Genomic DNA, 17,800 nt, shown 5'->3' with positions numbered 1-17,800 from the left:
TTAAAGCGTAGTTGTACGCGCCAATTTGATACAGCGGTCCCAAGTTAGTCTACTGCGCTACTCGGTTTAGCAGTATGTTTTCACAGGATCATTGAAAAACACGCACAATATCCAACAGCGACTTGTGTTCCGCACTGACCAACTGCTCCTACCGCCAAGCAGCATCGCTACTCACGCGCTGATTGTTTACTGTGTCTGGACTCTGCTACTCACTCCAACTGCCATCTAGTGGCAGCTTCAGACTGGCCAGGTCAGACTGTCCAGTATAGTCTGCTCCCTGTCGGAAGAATTTGCAACCTATGTGTGGAAGTGGATCTCCCATGTCCTTTGTGCACGCAGGTAGGATTAGCCGTTGTAATGGCCGAACAGGTAGCTGCGAGACCCCGTAGCGGACGGGTGTGTATGTCTTCCAGCTAAGCCAGGAGCCGCAGTTGGCGCGCTGCCTGTGCAAGTTGTAAAGTTTAATGTAATAAACACTTATACCAGACAACGTGTTCTGTCTAGTTATTGTGACTGGAAACAAGGGGAGGACAGTAAGTCCTCTCGCACTATACATTCACACTCCAATGTGCCACCATGGGAAGAAGAGCCCGCGCGCACATACTGATTAAAGCACGTTTACACCTGTGCGCCAAGTGGCTAGCCGCCGTGCGGGTATAGCTGGTCTCACACGGATCTAGAGACGCCCAATGTGAACACTGATGGAATCACTCTGTAGCACATGCCGTGGAAGAGGCATGCAACCTACATGCGTGGCTCTACTTGCATATGGGGAAAGCGCAGTATAGGCGACTAGGCGTAAGGCGCACAGGCATAAACGCACCTTCATTCTTCGTGTTTTACTGTCTTTGTTAAAACATATGGCTAAAACTACTATTGCACTAGACTAATTTGGGACCACTTATCGAATGCGCACTTAAAATTACCCTTTAAAAATAATTTTTTTTGTGAAGGGAAACAAACCAACGCTTCCTGTTGACACTGGACGTCGCATTATTTTGGGCTAACTCCCACTGATGTGGTCTTCAGTCCAAAGACCGGTTTGATGCAGCTCTCCATCATACCTCCTCATGTCTGAGTACCTACTGCAGCCTACATCCTTCTGATTCTGATTATTGTATTCATCTCTTAGTCTCCCACTGCAATTTTTACGCTCCTCACTTCCCTTCAGTACTAAATTGGTGATCTTTATATATATCTAGATTCCTGTCAACCGATCCCTTCTTCTAGTCAGGATGTGCCACAAAGTTATTTTCTCCAGAATTCTATTCGATGCCTTCTCATTAGTTACGTGATCTACCCATCTAACCTTCAGACTTCTTCTGTAGCGCCACATTTCAAACCAAGAACTTCCTGACACATAAGCCTATACTCGATGTCTCCAGCTATACATTGTGAAAACAGAATTGCAAATATCTGCCGAAACACCAGAGCAAATGCGCATGACGGGTCAAGCAGCTAAAACAGGCCAACCCAAATAAATTCAGAATTAATAAATAAATCCAGCTGCGGTTTTCGGCAAGTTACAGCGGACAAAATGGCGAATTTACAGACTTTCGCAAGTACTTTTCATGGTTTATAGTCGTCGAATTTGCAAGATGCTTCTAGGAGTACTTCAACGAGATAACTTGTATGGAACTTGATCAAATAATATCAATATAACAGAGCAGGAAACCACAGTCCCCCGGACAGGAAAGACGTTCCACAAACGTCTGACCTATTATACCAAATGTAAGCGAACACACAACTCAGGTATGGTTCATGTATTTGCCTGTGTGCTTGAAGCCCATCAGATTGCGTTCTGCTGTTGTAGCAGTCAGATAAGTTGCTCGTAAAGTTAGTCAGAGATTCAAAATGTACACGCCAGTCGAAAACGTAAATATCGTTTATGGCGAATGTCACCAAACTATTAAAGCAGCAGTGCGGTTGTATGCTGGACAAACGGCAGACAGTGTGGTGCCAACATGACGAATGTCCCTCCCATTCCATTTAGAGGACATTTAGAGAGCAATTTAACGGCCGTTCAGGAAACGTAAAATTTTCTTCACGCTCACCAGGCTTAACAACTATAACCCTTTTCCTGTAGCGGAAATTAAATGCAAATGGCTCTGAGCACTATGGGACTTAACATCTGAGATCATCAGTCCCCTAGCACTTAGAACTACTTAAACCTAACTAACCTACGGACACCACACACGTCCATGCCCGAAACAGGATTCGAACCTGCGACCGTGGCGGTCGCGCGGTTCCAGACTGAAGCGACTAGAACCGCTCGGCCACACCGGCTGGCCAGAAATTAAAACAAGGCGTCTATTAGGAAACACCGACAACTCCCGAAGGCATGAAAATAGTGCCTTATAACGCGGGCCTGTTTTGGTCGTTAATCCACGTGAAATTCAACCTGTAGTATTGTTTCTCCATAACCACTTAATAGCCTATAGCAATGCTCAGGGTCAAATTTTTGAGCCACATAATAAATACACGATCCGCACGTGAGACACGTGTTAGCTTACATTTACCGTAGTAGGGCAGACGTTTACGGAATCTCTTCTCGTGAGGGTGGAACAATGGATTGCGGCACTATTATCTTGATACCATTTGATCGAGTCCCATACGAGGTACGTCGTTGAAATTCTCTTAGAAGTATCTTCCAAATGGCACAGATAAAAGCATATTGTCCCATTAAAAAATGACAAAGTCGGTGCCGTAATTCGGCAACTATAAACGATAAAAATTATTTGAGAACGTCAAGAAATTCGCCATATTGTCCGTTATAACTTGATGAAAACAGCACCTCGATATATTTATTCATTCTGGATATATTTGGGGTGGACTATCTTAGCTCCTTCACCCCGTATATTATCGACCATCAATTAATGAAAAAGTGAAGGAGGCCTAACCTGTTGGAAGAATAGTTTATTCTACGAATTCATTCACAACCTCTTTCAAGTTCACAACCGTTCTCCAATTTCGACCGCAAATAAACTTTATCATTTGGTGATCTTTCCATTCTCGACCAAGTTCTTTGAATATTGAGGTGTGCAACTAAATCCTAGAAAATGGGAACCAAAGCTAAGTACAATACAACCTACAGCACTCGCATCTTAATAGAAGCTTATTGCCGGCCGAAGTGGCCGTGCGGTTAAAGGCGCCGCAGTCTGGAACCGCAAGACCGCTACGGTCGCAGGTTCGAATCCTGCCTCGGGCATGGATGTTTGTGATGTCCTTAGGTTAGTTAGGTTTAACTAGTTCTAAGTTCTAGGGGACTAATGACCTCAGCAGTTGAGTCCCATAGTGCTCAGAGCCATTTGAGCCATTTTGAGAAGCTTATTAGATTCATGTTCTTGATTTAGTAACTTGCAAGGTAGTCCCAGCCCCATTTACATCCGTAGTCCATAAGGTATGGACCAGCGTAGGATGTTTTGATGGAGGGCGTACAGCAATTGTGACTAGAAATAAAATGCGCTTAACAGGATGACAAGTCCCGCAGAGTGGTGGTGATGATTTTGGTTTGTGGAGCGCTCAACGGCGTGGTTGTCAGAGCCCATCCGAATTCCCAATCTTGCACACTTTCCACTCTCGCCATTTCCGGAATGATGATGATGAGGGTAACATGATCATCCAGTCCGAGGGCGAAAAAAATCCCCAACCCGGCCGTGAATCGAACCCGGGACCTCGTGATCCAGAGGTAGCAGCGCTAACCTTTTTTCTCATTTAGTTGCTCTCGTCCGGCGTGGACGTCCTATGACACCCGTTCAAGTTCAGCGTTGATCCATTCAATCAGTTTTTTTATTACAGAGGGCCGCTAACTTTACGACCAAACACGCTGAGCTACCGTGCCGGGGCCACTAGACCACGAGCTGCGGACATGTAGTAGAATGTGATTTCGTTCAGGATGGAACGCTGGTTCGCTTTTAATGAAGAACGGAAGAAGTCTTCAGATGAGATCTCCGGTCATACAGCGGTACGATCAAACAGTTCGGTGAGCAACTGAACTCCATTATTTAACAAATATCTCTGCAACTTTGTATGCAGCAGAGCTTCAAGATCAGTCAGATAGCACTTCACTGGTAAAGAAAAGAAAGGATGAAACTTCCTGGCAGATTAAAACTGTGCGCCCGACCGAGACTCGAACTCAGGACCTTTGCCTTTCGCGGGCAAGTGATCTACCAACTGAGCTACCGAAGCACGACTCACGCCCGGTACTCACAGCTTTACTTCTGCCAGTACCTCGTCTCCTACCTTCCAAACTTTACACAAGCTCTCCTGCGAACCTTGCAGAACTAGCACTCCTGAAAGAAAGGATATTGCGGAGACATGGCTTAGCCACAGCCTGGGGGATGTTTCCAGAATGAGATTTTCACTCTGCAGCGGAGTGTGCGCTGATATGAAACTTCCTGGCAGATTAAAACTGCGTGCCCGACCGAGACTCGAACTCGGGACCTTTGCATTTCGCGGGCAAGTGCTCTACCAACTGAGCTACCGAAGCACGACTCACGCCCGGTACTCACAGCTTTACTTCTGCCAGTACCTCGTCTCCTACCTTCCAAACTTTACAGAAGCTCTCCTGCGAACCTTGCAGAACTAGCACTCCTGAAAGAAAGGAAATTGCGGAGACATGGCTTGGCCACAGCCTGGGGGATGTTTCCAGAATGAGATTTTCACTCTGCAGCGGAGTGTGCGCTGATATGAAACTTCCTGGCAGATTAAAACTGTGTGCCCGACCGAGACTCGAACTCGGGACCTTTGCCTTTCTTTCTTTCAGGAGTGCTAGTTCTGCAAGGTTCGCAGGAGAGCTTCTGTAAAGTTTGGAAGGTAGGAGACGAGGTACTGGCAGAAGTAAAGCTGTGAGTACCGGGCGTGAGTCGTGCTTCGGTAGCTCAGTTGGTAGAGCACTTGCCCGCGAAAGGCAAAGGTCCCGAGTTCGAGTCTCGGTCGGGCACACAGTTTTAATCTGCCAGGAAGTTTCATATCAGCGCACACTCCGCTGCAGAGTGAAAATCTCATTCTGGAAACATCCCCCAGGCTGTGGCTAAGCCATGTCTCCGCAATATCCTTTCTTTCAGGAGTGCTAGTTCTGCAAGGTTCGCAGGAGAGTTTCTGTAAAGTTTGGAAGGTAGGAGACGAGGTACTGGCAGAAGTAAAGCTGTGAGTAGCGGGCGTGAGTCGTGCTTCGGTAGCTCAGTTGGTAGAGCACTTGCCTGCGAAAGGCAAAGGTCCCGAGTTCGAGTCTCGGTCGGGCACACAGTTTTAATCTGCCAGGAAGTTTCATATCAGCGCACACTCCGCTGCAGAGTGAAAATCTCATTCTGTAAATATCCCCCAGGCTGTGGCTAAGCCATGTCTCCGCAATATCCTTTCTTTCAGGAGTGCTAGTTCTGCAAGGTTCGCAGGAGAGCTTCTGTAAAGTTTGGAAGGTAGGAGACGAGGTACTGGCAGAAGTAAAGCTGTGAGTACTGGGCGTGAGTCGTGCTTCGATAGCTCAGTTGGTAGAGCACTTGCCCGCGAAAGGCAAAGGTCCCGAGTTCGAGTCTCGGTCGGGCACACAGTTTTAATCTGCCAGGAAGTTTCATATCAGCGCACACTCCGCTGCAGAGTGAAAATCTCATTCTGGAAACATCCCCCAGGCTGTGGCTAAGCCATGTCTCCGCAATATCCTTTCTTTCAGGAGTGCTAGTTCTGCAAGGTTCGCAGGAGAGCTACTGTAAAGTTTGGAAGGTAGGAGACGAGGTACTGGCAGAAGTAAAGCTGTGAGTAGCGGGCGTGAGTCGTGCTTCGGTAGCTCAGTTGGTAGAGCACTTGCCCGCGAAAGGCAAAGGTCCCGAGTTCGAGTCTCGGTCGGGCACACAGTTTTAATCTGCCAGGAAGTTTCATATCAGCGCACACTCCGCTGCAGAGTGAAAATCTCATTCTGGAAACATCCCCCAGGCTGTGGCTAAGCCATGTCTCCGCAATATCCTTTCTTTCAGGAGTGCTAGTTCTGCATGGTTCGCAGGAGAGCTTCTGTAAAGTTTGGAAGGTAGGAGACTAGGTACTGGCAGAAGTAAAGCTGTGAGTACCGGGCGTGAGTCGTGCTTCGGTAGCTCAGTTGGTAGAGCACTTGCCCGCGAAAGGCAAAGGTCCCGAGTTCGAGTCTCGGTCGGGCACACAGTTTTAATCTGCCAGGAAGTTTCATATCAGCGCACACTCCGCTGCAGAGTGAAAATCTCATTCTGGAAACATCCCCCAGGCTGTGGCTAAGCCATGTCTCCGCAATATCCTTTCTTTCAGGAGTGCTAGTTCTGCAAGGTTCGCAGGAGAGCTTGTGTAAAGTTTGGAAGGTAGGAGACGAGGTACTGGCAGAAGTAAAGCTGTGAGTTGCGGGCGTGAGTCGTGCTTCGGTAGCTCAGTTGGTAGAGCACTTGCCCGCGAAAGGCAAAGGTCCCGAGTTCGAGTCTCGGTCGGCCACACAGTTTTAATCTGCCAGGAAGTTTCATATCAGCGCACACTCCGCTGCAGAGTGAAAATCTCATTCTGGAAACATCCCCCAGGCTGTGGCTAAGCCATGTCTCCGCAATATCCTTTCTTTCAGGAGTGCTAGTTCTGCAAGGTTCGCAGGAGAGCTTCTGTAAAGTTTGGAAGGTAGGAGACGAGGTACTGGCAGAAGTAAAGCTGTGAGTACCGGGCGTGAGTCGTGCTTCGGTAGCTCAGTTGGTAGAGCACTTGCCCGCGAAAGGCAAAGGTCCCGAGTTCGAGTCTCGGTCGGGCACACAGTTTTAATCTGCCAGGAAGTTTCATATCAGCGCACACTCCGCTGCAGAGTGAAAATCTCATTCTGGAAACATCCCCCAGGCTGTGGCTAAGCCATGTCTCCGCAATATCCTTTCTTTCAGGAGTGCTAGTTCTGCAAGGTTCGCAGGAGAGCTTCTGTAAAGTTTGGAAGGTAGGAGACGAGGTACTGGCAGAAGTAAAGCTGTGAGTACCGGGCGTGAGTCGTGCTTCGGTAGCTCAGTTGGTAGAGCACTTGCCCGCGAAAGGCAAAGGTCCCGAGTTCGAGTCTCGGTCGGGCACACAGTTTTAATCTGCCAGGAAGTTTCATATCAGCGCACACTCCGCTGCAGAGTGAAAATCTCATTCTGGAAACATCCCCCAGGCTGTGGCTAAGCCATGTCTCCGCAATATCCTTTCTTTCAGGAGTGCTAGTTCTGCAAGGTTCGCAGGAGAGCTTGTGTAAAGTTTGGAAGGTAGGAGACGAGGTACTGGCAGAAGTAAAGCTGTGAGTACCGGGCGTGAGTCGTGCTTCGGTAGCTCAGTTGGTAGAGCACTTGCCCGCGAAAGGCAAAGGTCCCGAGTTCGAGTCTCGGTCGGGCACACAGTTTTAATCTGCCAGGAAGTTTCATATCAGCGCACACTCCGCTGCAGAGTGAAAATCTCATTCTGGAAACATCCCCCAGGCTGTGGCTAAGCCATGTCTCCGCAATATCCTTTCTTTCAGGAGTGCTAGTTCTGCAAGGTTCGCAGGAGAGCTTCTGTAAAGTTTGGAAGGTAGGAGACGAGGTACTGGCAGAAGTAAAGCTGTGAGTAGCGGGCGTGAGTCGTGCTTCGGTAGCTCAGTTGGTAGAGCACTTGCCCGCGAAAGGCAAAGGTCCCGAGTTCGAGTCTCGGTCGGCCACACAGTTTTAATCTGCCAGGAAGTTTCATATCAGCGCACACTCCGCTGCAGAGTGAAAATCTCATTCTGGAAACATCCCCCAGGCTGTGGCTAAGCCATGTCTCCGCAATATCCTTTCTTTCAGGAGTGCTAGTTCTGCAAGGTTCGCAGGAGAGCTTGTGTAAAGTTTGGAAGGTAGGAGACGAGGTACTGGCAGAAGTAAAGCTGTGAGTACCGGGCGTGAGTCGTGCTTCGGTAGCTCAGTTGGTAGAGCACTTGCCCGCGAAAGGCAAAGGTCCCGAGTTTGAGTCTCGGTCGGGCACACAGTTTTAATCTGCCAGGAAGTTTCATATCAGCGCACACTCCGCTGCAGAGTGAAAATCTCATTCTGGAAAAGAAAGGATGTTCCCCCTAATATGGTTTTGCGTGTACAATTACGAAGAGTCTGAGTATGAAAGCTTTCTGACTCCCACCTTACTGAAAGTTACACATGAAAAGAAAGGCTTAGTCTGTTATGACTAATTTGACAGTATTTACGTTCACTTTTCACAACTGTCAGCGTGTTGAAACACAAACAACGGCGAAAGGAATAACCAGCATTGTTATTCGCTCTCAATACGTTGTTGGTAAGCGGTAACAAGCTGGACAGACCTAGCTCAGAAGAGCAGCAGACCGACACGAGAATTGTACTCTGGAGGAACTGGGTTGAAATCATCTTCCGGTTAACGTGATTTACGTTTTCCAACGTTTCCATAAGTAACTCTAAGTGAAATCCGGGATGGTCCCATGAACAAAAATACGGCACACTCTCCCACTCACCCTCCCCTGTTTCTCTAATGCTATTGATATCGACTGGAAGATAAACAGATAAACATAAACGTTTCCTTCCTCTCGTCTTTCCGACAAACTGTTGTCAGGTTAATGTTGTTCGTAGTTTCTTCAAATCGCTTCATCGTTGTGGAATCGTTGCGGAGTATCATTGACGATGATTCTGACAATGTAACTCGTTATTCAACCGCTATGCTTATGTATATACTGCTTGTTGTCAAAAAATAATGTCATAAAACATAAAGGATACAATGAGGTAAGGAGCCGTGGGACAGCTGCTAATATCATGTCGCGCCGCCTTTTGCCCGCCGTAATGCAGCAACGCATGGCATGGACTCACCAAGTCGGTGCAAGTCTCCTGCAGAAATACTGAGCCATGCCGCCTGTATAGCCGCCCATAATAGCGGAAATGTTGCCGGTGCAGGATTTTGTGCACGAACTGACCCCTCGATTATCCCCATATACTTTTGATGGGGTTAACGTCTGGCGATCTGGGTGGCCAAAAAATTCGCTCGGACTGTGCAGAATATTCTTCAAACCAATCGCGAACGGCTGTGGCCTGGTGACAGGACGCACTGTCACCCATAAAAATTGTATCGTTGCTTGGGAGTGTGAAGTTTATGGCTGGCTGCAAATTGTCTCCAAGTAGTCGAGCGCAACCATTTTCAGTCAATGATCGATTCACTTGGAGCGGAGGACCCAACCCATTCCACGTAAACACAGTCCACACCATTATGGAGCCATCACCAGCGAGTACAGTGCCTTGTTGACAACTTGAATTCATGGCTTCGTGAGGCCTGCGACACATTCTAGCCCTACCGTCAGCACATACCAACTGAAATCGGGACTTATCTGAGCAGGCCACGATTTTCCAGTCGTACATAGTCCAACCGACCTTGTCACGAGCCCAGGAGAGGCGCTGCAGGCGATGTCGTGGCATCGGTTGTCTGCTGCCGTAGCCCATTAACGCCAAATTTCGCCGCATTGTCCCAAAGTATTGATTTCTGCTGTTATTTCATGGAGTGTTGCTTGTCTGTTAGCACTCACATTTCTACACAAATGCCACTACTCTCGGACGTTAACTGAAGGCCTTCAGTCGCTGCCTTGTCCGTGGTGAGAGGTAATGCTTGAAATCTGGCATTCACGGCACGCTCTTGAGACTGTGTATCTGGAAATGTTGAATTCCCTAACGATTTCAGAAACTGAATGTCCCATGCATCGAGCTTCAAATACCATTCCGCGTTCCAAGTCTGTTAATTCCCATCGCGCGGCCACAATCAGGTCGGAAATCTTTTCGCGTGAATCATCTGAGTACAAGTGACAGCTCCGCCAAGGTGCCCTTTTTAAACTTTGTGTACGCGGCACTGCCGCCATCTGTATGTGTGCATATCGCTGTCCCATGGCTTTTGTCAAATGGTTCAAATGGCTCTGAGCACTATGGGACTTAACATTTGAGGTCACCAGTCCCCTAGAACTTAGAACTATTTAAACCTAACTAACCTAAGGACATCACACACATCCATGCCCTAGGCAGGATTTGAACCTGCGACTGTGGCAACAGCGCGGTTCCGGAATGAAGCGCCTAGAACCGCTCGGCCACGCCGGCCGGCTGACTTTTGTCACCCCAGTGTACATTAGCATGCAAGAATTACGATACAATAAAACTTGACCAGGCACTAGTGAAAATTGATTACGTTTTGACACTGCCTGGTAGAGCGTAGCAACCAAGAAGTTTCACACGACACACACACACACACACACACACACACACACACACACACACACACACCACATTCACTCACACACTCGCTACGGTCGCAGGTTAGAATCCTGCCTCGGGCATGGGTGTGTGTGATGTCCTTAGGTTAGTTAGGTTTAAGTAGTCCTAAGTTCTAGGGGACTGATGACCTCAGAAGTTAAGTCCCATAGTGCTCAGAGCCATTTGAAGACACACACACACACACACAGACACACACACACACACACACACACACGCAAAAAGGTAAAAAGGTCAATCTACAGTATAACAGTTGAAAGTAACTTTGTTCAGCTGCCTGTATCGTTCTATTTCACTTAGCCGAGCCAGCTTATTGGCGTTGTCTTTTTTAAAAACTTAATATTGTGTTGAACTATTTACGGTGACGGAAAGCCTTGTGTATGACATTTATTGCATGAAAAAGATTCTAACACCTCCTAAAAACGAAAAAACGTAAATGTTTTGAAAACACAATAAAAATATTTGGAGCTGCAACTTATGACTGTTAAAATAGGCATTAAACCTGTTTTGCGGCAAGTTGTGGAGAGTGTGGATGCAGAAATAGCCGCTGAACACTGCTAACAAACATTTGACCTGTTCCCCTATATTTAAGAGAAGAGTAATCCTTGGGCGAAAAAAGATGTTCGTATTGTAGCTGCAGATTTTTGTTGGTATAAGGATTACCTAGTGAAATAAAAGGGGAGAACTGGATATTAGAGCGAATACGTTCTAAATCTGCGATTTATTCATAAAATCAACAGTTAAGGATTGTTATCCTGCAAGGAAATGCTTCCATAATAAGCAACATGTCGTAGCCCCTTAAAATAGCGTGCATGATTATAATGGCAGATGTAATCAAGACGCATGGGAACGCAGCAGTCTGTGTGTTATTATGGCGACTCGGCCGCTGTTACAAACAGACACAGTTCGCTGGTAATTTCTGATTACAGTTTACAGTCAGCTTTCCCATTACTTCTGTGACAAAAGACTCTCTCAAGCTGTTTCGGCTTCTCGATAATGAACGGTTACTTCTGACCGAACGTGATTAAAAACGGACTGTCGTCTGCAACTTCTGTAAACAGTGAAAACGAATGCTGGGAAAGCTCACAGAAGCCGCCTCGTATGCTACGTTCAGTGCTGACGTGAAATTTTCCCAGTACGTGAAGAAGCTTGGAAGGCAGAACCATCTTAATGCACACGTGTTCCTTTACCGCCCACTTCTCTTCTACACGTTAAGACAGAAAAAGGAGTTAGCTGGTAATTATCAGGTTGTTCGGGAGGGGAGAAAGTGTGCTGCACATTAGACTCATAGCCGTTCCGCACAGTCAAAAAGAGCAGATGGAAATAGCTCTATGAGTGACCGCCACACACCTTGTAGAAGTAACTTTTTTTCATAGGCATTATTTTCTGCTTCGAAAAACGCGTAAGTGGTATATCAGTATTAGTCAGTCGGCGAAACATGACAACTCAAGCGAGTAATAATTCAGATTACTATTGTCGTTGAAGCTCCAGATCGAAAGCGGTGGCGCCGTGGCCACACAAAATGTAATCGTGTTCAGGATATGTGGGGTGCCATTAAGAAGCCAAAGTCGATTTCCTAGCACAACCGACATACTGCTCCGTTTCTAGTGATGTAGACGTAGAGGCAACGCTAAACTCTAATCTCCTTTAATATCGTTGTTCTGCATCTTTGTTTCACTGTCGTCCTCTTACCCCTTGGTTTCTCTCATAGATGGTTATGATTGTTTCATTCTGTTGAATGTTGAACCAGCTATAATGAACCGTCCCGAAGTATTTGGGGAGTACATGATTTTAGCGTGAATGATACTACTAGAAGCATACAAAAATTTGATAAAGTTGACAGAGTGTTTTTAATTTCAGAAGTGATGAACATACAATTAGGTTTTCTGTTAGACTTACTATGTCACTTTTACATGTAAATTGTTGCAGCAGAGGAATGGTCAATATTGTAGGATGTAACAGGAACGATCATTATAAGCAAAATAGTTCAGTAAAGAAAGGCTCTAAATGCATTCCGTAAGAGCTATGAGCACTTCTTCATGTTCGTTACAGTGTAACAAATCTATTCTAAATGGCTCTGAGCACTATGGAACTTAACTTCTGAGGTCATCAGTCCCCTAGAACTTAGAACTACTTAAGACTAACTTACCTAAGGATATCACACACATCCATGCCCGAGGCAGGATTCGAACCTGCGACCGTAGCGGTCGCGCGGTTCCAGACTGTAGCGCCTAGACCCGCTCGGTCACCCAGGCCGGCAAATCTATTCTACTGCAAGCACCCAAAGGTACTTTCAGGGAAAAATCGCGCAACGGATTACTTCATCTGAATGTTCATCTTGTTTCACTACTAATCATTTCCTCTCCTGTCCCACTTGGAAATAAAAGGAGGGAAAAGGAACTATTCACATGTCTCCGCACGAACCCTAATTTCTCTTACATTTGTGGTCCTTACTCGAAATGTAGGCCTACGTTGGCGGCAGCAGAACTGTTCTGCAGTCAGCTTCAAATGCCAGTTCCCTTCGCTTCAGAGATTCCCACATGAATTCACGAAACATCTCCATAACGATCGCGTGTTGACAAAACCTACTGTAACAAACCTAACAGCGCACCTCTAAATTGCGTCGATGTTTACCTTTAGTCAGACATGCTGGAGAAACCAAACACTCGAGTAGTAGTCAAGAAAGGGTCGTACTATTGTTTCATACGCGGTCACCTTCCAGATGAACCACTTTCATTAGTTCCCCCAGTAAACTTGAGTCGACCGTTCGCCATCCGTACTACCGTCCTTACGCGCTCGTTCCATTTCATATCGCTTTGCAACGTTGCGCCTAGATACTTAATCGACGTAAATGTATTAAAATTGTATTCTAACGATAAGGGATTGTTTCTCCTACTTATCTGCATTAATTTTCAGTGCTCTACATTTAGAGCAAGCTCCCATTCATCACAACGAATAGCAGTGTTGTCTAAGTCATCCTGTATCGCCCAAGGACGACACCTTCCCGTGCACAGCAGCATCACCAGCAAACAGCGACAGATTGCTGCGAACCCTGTCCGTCATATCATTTATGTATAAGGAGCAGTCCAACGAAAAGAAGACAGATAGAAAAAAGTAAGTGAACTGTTTACTATTTCACTAGTAATCGCCGTAAATGTTAATTCATTCATCCCACTGTGAGACAAGACTGTCAATACCTTCATGGAAAAAATGTTGGCGGTTGCCTACGGAACAATGATTGTACCCAGTAGTGCACTTCTTCGAAGTAAACCGACGACCACGAATGTCTTTCTTCGGGGCTCCAGAAATATGGAAATAGCTTGGGGAGAGATCAGGACTGTATGGAAGTCGTAAGGGCTTCCCAGCGAAGCTTCTACAGTGCAGTCGAAACAGTCGTACCAACATATGAAGAAAGACATTCGTAGCCGTCGATTTGCTTCGGGCAAGGAGGTGCTCGCGTTGGTACAGTCCTGGTTCCGTAGGCAACCGGAAACAACTTTCCATGAAGGCATTGACCGTCTTGTCTCACAGTGGGATAATGTGTTAACAAATGGTTCAAATGGCTCTAAGCACTATGGGATTTAACATCTGACGTCATCTGTCCCCTAGACTTAGAACTACTTAAGCCTAACTAACCTAAGGGCATCACACACATCCACGCCCGAGGCAGGATTCGAACCTGCGACCGTAGCAGCAGCGCGGTTCCGGACTGAAGCGCCTAGAACCGCTCAAATGTATTAACAGTTATGCCCATTACTATTGGTACAATAAACAATTTACTTACTTTTTTCCTATTTCGTTTACATTTGACTGACCCTTTATAAACTGAAACAACCAAGAAACTGGTATAGGCGTATGTATTTAAATACAGTGATATATAAAAAGGCAGAATACGCCGCTGCGATCGGCAACGCCTATGTAAGACAAGAAGTGTCTAGCTCAGTTGTTCGATCTGTTACTGCTGCTATAAACGGAACTTATCAAGATTTAAGTAAATTCGAACGTGGTGTTATATTCGGCGCACGAGCGATGCGACACAGCATCTCCGAGGTAGCTATGAAGTGGGGATTTTCCCATACGACCATTTCACGAGTGTACCGTGAACACCAGGAATCCCGTAAACATCAAATGTCCGACATCGCAGCGTCCGGAAAAAAGATCCTGCCAGAACGTAACCAACGACGACTGAAGAGAATCGTTCAACGTGACGCCGCAAATTGCTGCAGATTTCAATGCTGGGCCATCAAAAAGTGTTAGCGTGCAAACCATTCAACGAAACATCATCGGTATGAGTTTTCGGATCCGAAAGCCCACTCGTGTACTTTTTATGACTGCACAGCACAAAGCTTTACGCCTCTCCTGGGCCCGTCAACACCGAAATTGGACTGTTGTTGCTTGGAAACGTATTGCGTGGTCGGACGAGTCTCATTTCAAATTGTATCGAGCGGATGGACGTGTGCGGGTTTGGAGACAACATCATGAATGCATGGACCCTCCATGTCAGTAGGCGACTGTTCCAGCTGGTAGAGGCTTTGTAATGGCTCGGGGCTCTGCAGTTGGAGTGATATGGGACCCCCGATACTTCTAGATACGACTAACAGGTGACAGGTACGTAAGCATCCTGTCTGATCACCTGCATCCATTCATGTCCATTGTGCATTCAGACGGACTTGAGAAATTCTAGCAGGACAATGCGACATCCCACATGTCCAGAATTGCTACAGAGTGGCTCCAGGAACACTCTTCTGCGCTTAGATGCTTTCGCTCGCCACCAAACTCCCCAGACATGAACATTACTGAGCATATCTGCGATGTCTTGCAATGTCCTCTTCAGAACAAATCTCCACCCCCTATTACTCTTATGGATTTATGGACAGCGCTGCAGGATTCATAATGTCAAATCCCTCCAGCATTACTGCAGACATTAGCCGAGTCCATGCCACATCGTGTTGCGGCAGTTCTGCGTGTTCGCGGGGTCCTACACAATATTAGACAGGTGTACCAGCTTCTTTGACTTTTCAGCGTATATAGAGAATAAGAGTGACTCCTGGGACAGTCCTGCCGATACTATTGTCTCTGATGAACACTCTCCGCGGAGGATAAAGTAGTGGGTTCTGCTAGTTCCTCCCATATATGTCTCGCGAAGTGATCACTCGACAGAATCCGAGAAATCAGAGCTCACCCGGAGGTTCATTGATAATCGTTTTGCCCACGCACCTATAGCAAACTAAACAGGGAAGCGATAACAAGCAGCAGTTTTCGTGGCACACACTGCAACGTGACTTGCAGAGTACAGTTGAAGCTGTGGATATATATTTGAGCGATAGTGCTTATGAGACGCCGAGGTGATGCACACCTAAACATACGTCTTAGAAACATCGTTCACAGTAAGCAACCCCCTATAGTTCACATGACACTAACAGATAATGACGTAGTCCTCTAGCATCAATAAAATGCATTTACCATGGTGATTTATGTTTCGATAACCTGGCTCTTGACTAGTGTCAGAAAGGAAATGAAAATAATGTCTCTTGCTATTTTCTAAAACACCCGACTGTTGTTACTGCATGATACAGACATTACTCGTCAAATTCATTATCAAATGTCTGTAAGGTCTCCAGCGATCGGGGTTTCGCGCTCGCTGTGTGAGTACTTCTGATTTCTTTACACTATCAGTTATCCAGGCCGTACTAGGTCATCTGTAAACTGTTTTAGGGATCCAGGATTACAATCCACTCGGAAAATTTAAGCTCGATGTGGCATTATTTGAAGTGAATATTGAAATGGTTCAAATTTGTCTGAGCACTATGGGACTTAACTTCTGAGGTCATCAGTCCCCTAGAACTTAGAACTACTTAAACCTAACTAACCTAAGGACATCACACTCATCCAAGCCCGTGGCAGGATTCGAACCTGCGACCGTTGTGGTCGCGCGGTTCCTGACTGTAGCGCCAAGAACCGCTCGGCCATCCCGGCCGGCGATATTGAAATGCTTCCTTCAAAAATGTCAGGGCCAAGTGACTTTCCGAGTACTCGGCTTAAGCCAACATTAAAAAAAACATCGGAACGACCATCATACGCATCAGAAACAATTTCCAAAATTTTTGTAGAAAACTTTAAGAGCAATGAATAAAGATAACTTCTGTGTAAAAGATCTGTGTGACTGTCACAGAGCTGCAAGAACCTTTTCTTGTTCATTCGGTAATGCTGAACAAAAAATGTAATTGATTAAGTGTTACATATTAACAGTATAGACAGATACATCGGCAAGTTTACAACTTATCCATTCATTCAATACAGTCGTAAAGCCGACTGCTGTTAATGAATAACGCCGTTCATCGGATGTTGGAGACAAGTGTCCTCTGAATGATTCGATGCCTGTATAAAGATGTCTGCATAGAAATATGGGACTATATCTATGCCCTTAGCGTGAAACTCGTGTATTACAGTACTGTATACTGGATGGATGAAACTTCCTCCAACGACAAACAAAACAGTACCTAATATCTATGCTTACTATTTCTCAGAAAATCAGTTTGCGAAGTTTTGCTACTTTATGTATGCTATATTCGATATATTAATTCGTTTACCAGGCGTTCTTTCACGAACAGCGAAAATTTACTTTAAGAATATTTGATGTATCGAATTAATTGTTGCCAGGAATTCGAAAAACAAATGGCAGTTTGATGTAATCAGCCTAAAGGACACCACAACGTTTCGTGAACTGGTTCATATATCTGTATTCCAAGCCAGAAACAGCACTGAAAAATACTGCGATATGTTTACAAGCTCTTCTTTTAAAACACAGGCGCCAGAGTTTGATGCAACAACTGCAATCTACACTATTCACAAAACGATCAGATAGTATAAGGTTAGTTCACAGACCCTTTACCTGTACACGGTACTAAACACTTTGAAAATGGATTCAGAATAACAAGCTTAACACGGAACCGCAATCAGTAAATTGTAACGCGCGAACACGATGTTAACTGTGTACTACACAGCTGGCAAGAATCACACAGAAGTTGATGGCCTGTAACTCACCTTCCGCTGCGACACCTACTAGCGCCGCAGCCGTGAGCAGCAACAGCAGCCGCAGACACACAGGCCAGTCCATGCTGTCCTGGGACTTCTGCTACCTTCCAGGTGGACCTCGCGATGCGCGGCCGCATGCAACAATGCCTCGCTCTCGTGGCGTCCACAACTCGAGGCGCCCGCCAGGAGGTTCGCGATCGCAGCGCCCCTAGCGGCCGAAATCCCAACTATAAGGAACTCGCTAGCGGCAGCTGCGGTGGTCGCCGGTAAAGCAGATTCCCTTTTATCGGCATATTACATGCGATTGCGATGACCGACTCCTGACAAATGCTGCCACTTTCGCGTAGATCTGTAACTACCTTGGAGAAATTGTAGTCACCAAGCGTCTTCAGCATTTCGTTACGTCTCTTCCAGAAGACAACGAGAGACAAAAGTATCCATCCAGTTTGTTTATATTTTTCGTGGTTTAAAATGCGGCAATATTTGAAAATTGCGAAAATTTGAACTTTTAGATATGCGTGAGATTTTCC

The 17,800-nt window shown here is 46.2% G+C and overlaps 1 protein-coding gene and 1 non-coding gene across 4 annotated transcripts in view; one reads left to right on the top strand and one right to left on the bottom strand.

Annotated features, from left to right (window-relative positions):
- LOC126484960 (uncharacterized) overlaps nucleotides 1–17,415 on the bottom strand; it is a 354,976-nt gene extending 337,561 nt beyond the window's left edge. For all 3 annotated transcript variants that reach the window (XM_050108582.1, XM_050108565.1, XM_050108574.1), the window contains exon 1: nucleotides 17,280–17,415. In XM_050108582.1, the coding sequence (XP_049964539.1) occupies nucleotides 17,280–17,352 (73 nt within the window). In that variant the 5' untranslated portion in view covers nucleotides 17,353–17,415. The remainder of the gene's footprint in view (nucleotides 1–17,279) is intronic.
- Trnas-cga (transfer RNA serine (anticodon CGA)) lies at nucleotides 5,471–5,545 on the top strand. Its single transcript has one exon. It is a non-coding gene; the product is annotated as a tRNA-Ser (tRNA).
- Nucleotides 17,416–17,800: the final 385 nt, after the last annotated feature.

The sequence above is a fragment of the Schistocerca serialis genome, chromosome 1, assembly GCF_023864345.2.
Source record: "Schistocerca serialis cubense isolate TAMUIC-IGC-003099 chromosome 1, iqSchSeri2.2, whole genome shotgun sequence".
NCBI classification, from domain to species: Eukaryota; Metazoa; Arthropoda; class Insecta; order Orthoptera; family Acrididae; genus Schistocerca; species Schistocerca serialis.
The sequence above is the reverse complement of the archived record's forward strand: the minus strand, read 5'-3'. Positions and strand labels throughout refer to the sequence as shown.